This window comes from Phyllobates terribilis, unplaced genomic scaffold, assembly GCF_046119375.1.
Source record: "Phyllobates terribilis strain yellow unplaced genomic scaffold, ASM4611937v1 Scaffold_8__6_contigs__length_399053987, whole genome shotgun sequence".
NCBI classification, from domain to species: Eukaryota; Metazoa; Chordata; class Amphibia; order Anura; family Dendrobatidae; genus Phyllobates; species Phyllobates terribilis.
The window spans coordinates 377,100,448-377,109,488 of record NW_027362768.1 but is presented as its reverse complement, the minus strand read 5'-3'; the positions used below and the strand labels follow the sequence as shown (position 1 = coordinate 377,109,488).

Below are 9,041 nucleotides of genomic sequence, written 5' to 3'. Positions count from 1 at the left end.
CCTGAGTTACATCATGTATTATACTCCAGAGCTGCACTCATTATTCTGCTGGTGCAGTCACTGTGTACATACATTACATTACTGATCCTGAGTTACATCCTGTATTATTCTCCAGAGCTGCACTCACTATTCTGCTGGTGCAGTCACTGTGTACATACATTACATTACTGATCCTGCGTTACATCCTGTATTATACTCCAGAGCTGCACTCACTATTCTGTCGTATTATTTCCGACCTCGAGATCCGGATGTAATTATGAAACATTGGAGATCTTCTCAGGTAATTTCCAGCTTTGTTACTGATCATTTTCCGGGAAGTCACCGGACCGGTTTTCGGGCGCGGGGTTTATTGTAGGGCCGCGATCACACAGGATATCCGGAGACCAAAACCAGAAAATCATCAGTTTGTTTTATTTTCACATTTTCTGATGATTGATAGTGGAGACAGTCAGTCAGCCTGTATGTGACTATGCTCCTCCACAACACAGCACATGAGCAGGGGAAGCTGGGAGATTTAAATCTTTAAGAACTATGATTGCAGCTCTGGAGCTTTGTGTAAAGGAAATATTAATATTTAATTACTTCCAAACATTTCTCTGATACATTGTCCAATAATTCGGGTGTAATGAATTTCGACATCGGTGCTCAAACTACAACTCCCACAATGCCTTTCCCCTGTGCAGCTACCTCTGAGGCTGCGCAGTGGGTGACGTCAGAGTTTGGTTGCTAGGTGACTGGTTGCGGCCTAGCGGACTGTTTTGAAGCCTCGGGATGCCGCAGGAGATTGCGCCGGGGCCTCCTCAGCTCCGCTCCGTTAACAGCCGGCAGCGGGCCCAGGTGGTGTTCTGTAACCGCAGCTCCCGCACCGTGCAGCCCATCTGGGTGAACTTCCATGGAGACCCGCAGCCTTATCCAACCCTGCCCCCCGGCACCGGCCGCAGGATGACCACCTACCAGGGTACGTCAGCCCCGGCCCTGCTGGCTGTCAGCTGGTGACACCGGCCTGGTGATTGTACGGCAGGTGTGACAGCAAGCAGAGGTGTGAAGCTTCCCTCTGTCTCTTCACAGGTCACATCTGGTTGTTTCGTGAAGTAAACACGGACGTGGCGCTGACCGTGGACGAGAAGGAGATCTACATGCCCCCCGCCAACATGGACGACCAGCAGCAGCCGGCGATGGTGAACATCTGCCTGCCAGGTGACCGCCCACGACTGTCGCGCAACGACACGCTGACCGCTGTGACTGATGCCGCCCCTATGACCTCCGCCGCCCCCCCCCGCGTGCCCTGCGCCTCCGCCGGCCCGGCCCCCCCGTGCCCTGCGCGTCCGCCGGCCTGGCCCCCCCCCCCCGTGCCCTGCGCGTCCGCCGGCCTGGCCCCCCCCCGTGCCCTGCGCCTCCGCCGGCCTGGCCCCCCCCCCGTGCCCTGCGCCTCCGCCGGCCTGGCCCCCCCGTGCCCTGCGCCTCCGCCGGCCTGGCCCCCCCGTGCCCTGCGCCTCCGCCGGCCTGGCCCCCCCGTGCCCTGCGCCTCCGCCGGCCTGGCCCCCCCGTGCCCTGCGCCTCCGCCGGCCTGGCCCCCCCGTGCCCTGCGCCTCCGCCGGCCTGGCCCCCCCCCGTGCCCTGCGCCTCCGCCGGCCTGGCCCCCCCCCGTGCCCTGCGCCTCCGCCGGCCTGGCCCCCCCCCGTGCCCTGCGCCTCCGCCGGCCTGGCCCCCCCCCCGTGCCCTGCGCCTCCGCCGGCCTGGCCCCCCCCCGTGCCCTGCGCCTCCGCCGGCCTGGCCCCCCCCCCGTGCCCTGCGCCTCCGCCGGCCCGGCCCCCCCGTGCCCTGCGCCTCCGCCGGCCCGGTCCCCCCCGTGCCCTGCGCCTCCGCCGGCCCGGCCCCCCCCCGTGCCCTGCGCCTCCGCCGGCCTGGCCCCCCCCGTGCCCTGCGCCTCCGCCGGCCTGGCCCCCCCGTGCCCTGCGCCTCCGCCGGCCTGGCCCCCCCGTGCCCTGCGCCTCCGCCGGCCTGGCCCCCCCCGTGTCCTGCGCCTCCGCCGGCCTGGCCCCCCCGTGCCCTGCGCCTCCGCCGGCCTGGCCCCCCCGTGCCCTGCGCCTCCGCCTCCGCCGGCCTGGCCCCCCCGTGCCCTGCGCCTCCGCCGGCCTGGCCCCCCCGTGCCCTGCGCCTCCGCCGGCCTGGCCCCCCCGTGCCCTGCGCCTCCGCCGGCCTGGCCCCCCCGTGCCCTGCGCCTCCGCCGGCCTGGCCCCCCCGTGCCCTGCGCCTCCGCCGGCCTGGCCCCCCCGTGCCCTGCGCCTCCGCCGGCCTGGCCCCCCCGTGCCCTGCGCCTCCGCCGGCCTGGCCCCCCCATGCCCTGCGCCTCCGCCGGCCTGCCCCCCCCGTGCCCTGCGCCTCCGCCAGCCTGCCTCAACTCCCCCCCCGTGCCCTGCGCCTCCGCCTACTCAGACAACACAGGATGCTGGTAAAGCAGCATGGCAAAACACTATTGAACCACAAAGCGGAGAATAAACACACAGTACAGTCCCAGCAAATACCCAAGATGGTACAACATTACACAGCCTCTCCCTTCCTTCTCCGCCCGCCTGGGATAGAACAGCTGCGACTTTGGAGACTTCCTGGGCCAGCTACCTCATCCAGTGGCCCCCGCTTCTGGCGGGCCCCCACAGAGAGGAGGTAGCGGCAAGCTTAGAAAGCTAGCAGTCCATCGAGGTACAAGGCCAGGCGAGCCGAGGGTCCCACCCTGGCCTCTCCGAGAGTTTCCATGGAGCCAGATGACCGGCTGGTCCCAATCTGGCTTCTCCGAATGTCTCCGTGGGTTCCAGGCTATCGGAGGGTCCCACCTGGCAGCCCCAAACAACATATCCATGGGGCCAGGTGACTTCATTGTCCCAACCTGGTCTCTGATGGTCAGTGGAGCAGATCCGTATCTTTCCAGTCAGGGCCGTGTACCCTTAGGCTGGAATCATGTAGAATCCAAATCTGTGTCTCTTTGGGTAAAGCCATGCCACCAAGCTGATGGTCTAAGAGAGTCTGATTTTTGATTCTCCTTGTAAAGTTTGCCTGCTAAAGAGGCACATGTCCTTTTAAGTACATATCCACAGGTCAAGGGTTAGGGATGATATTATTCCACAGAGCTGCGCCGCCCTCGCCACCTAATTTTTTCCTCTCTTTCCAAAAGCCTTAACACTGTTATATTTTTCTTATATTTTTCCGTCCCTGACTGTATGAGGGCTTGTTTCTTATGGGACAAGTTAACGTTTTGAATAACATCATTCAATTTGCCATAAAATATACAGGAAAAAATTGCAATTTTTTTTCTTATTTTGTTTTACGGTATTCATTGTGCAGTAAAAATCATTCTCCAGGTGACACCAAAACTTGTATGGTTTTATTATTGTTATAGTAGGAAAAAAAAAAAGTTCAGAAATTTTGTTAAAAAAATTGTTGCCATTTTCTGAGAACCATAACTTTTTGTTTTCTCTTTGGAGAAGCTGTGCAAGGGCTCATTATTTGCGTCCTGAGCTGTTGTTTTTATCTATACTGTTTTCTTTATAGTCTGCTATAATTATGCCATTATTTAAAAAAAAAAAAAAAAAGCAAACATTTTGTAAAAAAAAACCAAAAAAAACAAATGAGGAAAAATTTTCAATGTCTTTAAAACTGTGAGATAAGTGAATAACCTGCCTGGTCATGAACTGGTTGGAGCTGTTGTTCTGCCCCTGTCATTTCCCACATGGGGGTGAGAGGCGTTGCTGACCGGTCTCCTGCGCCTCTAATTCTGATAGGACAGGTGCACACCATCTGCTGATACCCAGAAAGTGGCCGTCCACGTGACAGCCGCAGCACCTCTCAATGCAAAGATTATAGGATATCTACTTTAAAGGGGTTTTCCCCTTAGAGCCGTGGTTCCCAAATGTTTGATCAGCGCAGAGCATCTTCCGTTAATGACGTCACAAGCAGCAGAGTTCAGTGATTGGCTGCAGCGGTGATATGTGCTATATACAGCGCATTGTGAAAGTATTTGGCCCCCTTGAACTTTTCTACCTTTTGCCACATTTCTGGCTTCAAACATAAAGATATAAAATTCTAATTTTTTAGGGAAGAATCAACAACAAGTGGGACACAATCGTGAAGTGGAAGGAAATTTATTGGATATTTTAAACTTTTTTAACAAATTAAAAACTGAAAAGTGGGGCGTGCAATATTATTCGGCCCCCTTGAGTTAATACTTTGTAGCGCCACATTTTGCTGCAATTACAGCTGCAAGTCTCTTGGGGTATGTCTCTATCAGTTTTGCACATCAAGAGGCTGATATTCTTGCCCATTCTTCCTTGCAAAACAGCTCGAGCTCATTGAGGTTGGATGGAGGGCGTTTGTGAACAGCAGTTTTCAGCTCTTTCCACAGATTCTCGGTTGGATTCAGGTCTGGACTTTGACTTGGCCATTCTAACACCTGGATGTTTATTTTTGAACCATTCCATTGTAGAGTTTGCTTTATCTTTGGAATCATTGTCTTGTTGGAAGATAAATCGCCGTCCCAAACTCAGGTCTTTTGCAGACTCCAACAGGTTTTCTTCCAGAATGGTCCTGTATTTGGCTCCGTCCATCTTCCCATCAATTTTAACCATCTTCCCTGTCCCTGCTGAAGAAAAGCAGGCCCAAACCATGATGCTGCCACCACCATGTTTGACAGTGGGGATGGCGTTTTGAGGGTGATGAGCTGTGTTGCTTTTACACCAAACTTATCGTTTTGCATTGTGTCCAAAAAGTTCGATTTTGGTTTCATCTGACCAGAGCACCTTTTTCCACATGTTTGGTGTGTCTTCCAGGTGGCTTGTGGCAAACTTCAAACGAGACTTTTTATGGATATCTTTGAGAAATGGCTTTCTTCTTGCCACTTTTCCATAAAGGCCAGATTTGTGCAGTGTACGACTGATTGTTGTCCTATGGACAGACTCTCCCACCTCAGCTGTAGATCTCTGCAGTTCATCCAGAGTGATCATGGGCCTTTTGGCTGCATCTCTGATCAGTCTTCTCCTTGTTCGAGATGAAAGTTTAGAGGGACGGCCGGGTCTTGGTAGATTTGCAGTGGTCTGATACTCCTTCCATTTCAATATGATCGCTTGCACGGTGCTCCTTGAGATGTTTAAAACTTGGGAAATCTTTTTGTATCCAAATCCGGCTTTAAACTTCGCCACGACAGTTTCTCGGACCTGCCTGGTGCGTTCCTTGGTCTTCATGATGCTCTCTGCACTTGAAACTGAACCCTGAGACTATCACAGAGCAGGTGCATTTATACGGAGACTTGATTACACACAGGTGGATCCTATGTATCATTACCAATCATTTAGGAGAACATTGGATCATTCAGAGATCCTCACTGAACTTCTGCACTGACAGTAAAGGGGCCGAATAATATTGCACGCCCCACTTTTCAGTTTTTAATTTGTTAAAAAAGTTTAAAATATCCAATAAATTTCGTTCCACTCCACGATTGTGTCCCACTTGTTGTTGATTCTTCCCCAAAAAATTAGAATTTTATATCTTTATGTTTGAAGCCAGAAATGTGGCAAATGGTAGAAAAGTTCAAGGGGGCCAAATACTTTCACAATGCACTGTAGTTGTGACATTACCGCTGATGCCAAAAGAGAGAGACTGAAGCAGCGGCAGGGAGGCAGCGCTGGACACCATGAAGATGACTTTTCTAAGGGTTTGTGCACGCAGTGTATGTAATCTGAGAGCAGCATCACTTAGGGGCAGAGACCCTGATTCCAGCGATGTGTCACTTACTGGACTGTGTGCTGCTGTGTCAACACAATCAGTGTTTTATCAGCAGGAGATTATCACTACAGGACAAGCTGTCTCCTGCTTCCTAGTCAACTGTGGCACCCCATGGATTACCAGATTTCTGCCTATGCAGAGTACACAGAGAAAAAAAAAATTTGTTTAATTTCTTATATGGACATTTAAAAAAAAAAAAAAAAATGTTTTATAAAGTTTAATATTTAATTTTTATTTCTATTTGTGGACTGCACAATTCTTCCAGCTGATTGTAAACCAGTGTGTCATTGTCTCTGATCCACACTGTTATTATGCCCCCGAGTGTGATGGCGCACAGCGTTGGTAGTGTGGGGTGACAGGAGCTCCTATACTCTGTGGTAATCGCATAGATGCAGCCATTGCTTTTATTAACTGTAGCATTTGAGGGGTTAAACATTCAGGATCGGAGTTGTGTCAGATCCCGGGCTTTGCAGCGGGATGTCGGCTGTGTATGGCAGCCGGCACCTGGTATGTCCATTTATGAGAAGGGTTATGACATTGGTGACCTCTGCTTAGGATCGCTCATCAGTTTGGTCGGGCGTGGCGGACCCTCACCAGTCAGTTTCAGAAGCCCTGACAGCCCCTTTAAGGAGACGTAGAGAATATCTAAAACAAAGAGACAATGATAACGTACCATCATATTATAGGAGTTCAGATCCCCTGTAAGGACCGGCTTGTGTTTCTCTGTTACAGTCTTCACATTGAAGGATCGCTGCCTTCAGGTGATCAGGAATCTGGTGAAGCCGGAAGATTACAGAAAGCTGGAAATCGTGACCTCCCTGTACGACGATCTGGAGAACCGACCCAGTATCCAGAAGGATCTGCAGCGCCTGGCCATCCGCTTCTGGAATCAGAGGAGCTCAGAAGACTCGTAATCCGCTTTATGGAGGCGTCGAGGGGACGTTTATTCTAGATTCTTCCATCTCCGCTCCACTTTTCGGGCATAGGATAAGACTGATTCCTCTGTGGCGGTGGAGGGGGTTCAGGCTGCACCCATCGCACGGACGGACGGACGATGGTGACCTGTGACATAAAGCAGTAAAATGTCTTAAAACGAGTTCAGAAAAGAAACGACTTACATTTGTAAAACTTGTATATAGTTAACGACCAATTGCACTGTCCTGATATCGTGCGCTTATCGCTCTCCACTACGCAAATCTTCAGCAGCTGCAAACTGCGAATCCGTGTACATGCTGTTATTCCCTGTTATCAGCTACAGTGGTGGCCAATAGTATTGGCACCCCTGCAATTCTGTCAGATAATACTCAGTTTCTTCCTGAAAATGATTGCAATCACAAATTCTTTGGTCTTATTCTCTTCATTTAATTTGCTTGCAAGGAAAAAACACAAAAGAGAATGAAGCAAAAATCAAATCATTGATCATTTCACACAAAACTCCAAAAATGGGCCGGACAAAAGTATTGGCACCCTCAGCCTAATACTTGGTTGCACAACCTTTAGCCAAAATAACTGCGAACAACCGCTTCCGGTAACCATCAATGAGTTTCTTACAATGCTCTGCTGGAATTGTAGACCATTCTTCTTTGGCAAACTGCTCCAGGTCCCTGATATTTGAAGGTGCCTTCTCCAAACTGCCATTTTGAGATCTCTCCACAGGTGTTCTATGGGATTCAAGTCTGGACTCATTGCTGGCCACCTTAGAAGTCTCCAGTGCTTTCTCTCAAACCATTTTATAGTGCTTTTGGAAGTGTGTTTTGGGTCATTGTCCTGCTGGAAGACCCATGACCTCTGAGGGAGACCCAGCTTTCTCACACTGGGCCCTACATTATGCTGCAAAATTTGTTGGTAGTCTTCAGACTTCATAATGCCATGCACACAGTCAAGCAGTCCAGTGTCAGAGGCAGCAAAGCAACCCCAAAACATCAGGGAACCTCCGCCATGTTTGACTGTAGGGACCGTGTTCTTTTCCTTGAATGCCTCTTTTTTTTTTTTTCCTGTACACTCTATGTTGATGCTTTTTCCCAAAAAGTTCTACTTTTGTCTCATGTGACCAGAGAACATTCTCCCAAAACGTTTTAGGCTTTCTCAGGTAAGTTTTGGCAAACTCCAGCCTGGCTTTTTTATGTCTCGGGGTAAGAAGTGGGGTCTTCCTGGGTATCCTACCATACAGTCCCTTTTCATTCAGACGCTGACGGATAGTACGGGTTGACACTGTTGTACCCTCGGACTGCAGGGCAGCTTGAACCTGTTTGGATGTTAGTCGAGGTTCTTTATCCACCATCCGCACAATCTTGCGTTGAAATCTCTCGTCAATTTTTCTTTTCCGTCCACATCTAGGGAGGTTAGCCACAGTGCCATGGGCTTTACACTTCTTGATGACACTGTGCACGGAAGACACAGGAACATTCAGGTCTTTGGAGATGGACTTGTAGCCTTGAGATTGCTCATGCTTCCTCACAATTTGGTTTCTCAAGTCCTCAGACAGTTCTTTGGTCTTCTTTCTTTTCTCCATGCTCAATGTGGTCCACACAAGGACACAGGACAGAGGTTGAGTCAACTTCAATCCATGTTAACTGGCTGCAAGTGTGATTTAGTTATTGCCAACACCTGTTAGGTGCCACAGGTAAGTTACAGGTGCTATTAATTACACCAATTAGAGAAGCATCACAGGATTTTTCAAACAGTGCCAATACTTTTGTCCACCCCCTTTTTTAGGTTTGGTGTGGAATTATATCCAATTTGGCTTTAGGACAATTCTTTTTGTGTTTTTTTCATTTAAGACAAATTAAATGAAGATAATAATACCAAAGAATTTGTGATTGCAATCATTTTCAGGAAGAAACTGAGTATTATCTGACAGAATTGCAGGGGTGCCAATACTTTTGGCCACCACTGTATGTCAGATTGCAGGTTATCTGACTGTAGTACTGATAAATAGGATTTATTGTTCTCTGTTACCAAGCGTTGCATGCCGTTCAGACAGAAGTGTAGATTACCACGATTACTTCTCGTCACGTATCTCCGGTGCTCAGCCGACCATCGCGTCAGGGTGTTGGGGGAGGGAAGGACTGGGCATATTGTATTTCTCTGCCCCATCTTTTAGCTTCTGATGATTAGCAGCTGCCAGAGAAGTCTGGAGGTAACAGAGAAACATGGCAGCTTCTTATTTCCTTCTTCCTATTGAAAACACATGAGCGCTCTGTCGAGCTGAGCATGTGTGTATATGGGGAGATATAGCTGCTGGACAATCGCTGTTAAAGGAACGGTCT

At 50.6% G+C, this 9,041-nt stretch overlaps 1 protein-coding gene across 1 annotated transcript; it reads left to right on the top strand.

Moving 5' to 3' along the window:
• The first annotated feature begins 690 nt into the window (after positions 1-690).
• Positions 691-8,472, top strand: VHL (von Hippel-Lindau tumor suppressor). The gene is made up of 3 exons (XM_073645022.1): positions 691-958; positions 1,069-1,197; positions 6,505-8,472. Exons 1-3 carry the CDS (start codon positions 772-774, stop codon positions 6,684-6,686), a joined length of 498 nt encoding a protein of 165 aa, XP_073501123.1. The 5' UTR covers positions 691-771; the 3' UTR covers positions 6,687-8,472.
• Positions 8,473-9,041: the final 569 nt, after the last annotated feature.

Coding starts and splice junctions, on each gene's coding strand:
- VHL (XM_073645022.1), top strand. CDS start 772: ATGCCGCAGGAGATTGCGCCGGGGCCTCCTCAGCTCCGCTCCGTTAAC. Junction 959..1,068: donor CAGGATGACCACCTACCAGG/GTACGTCAGCCC, acceptor GTCTCTTCACAG/GTCACATCTGGTTGTTTCGT. Junction 1,198..6,504: donor GGTGAACATCTGCCTGCCAG/GTGACCGCCCAC, acceptor TCTCTGTTACAG/TCTTCACATTGAAGGATCGC.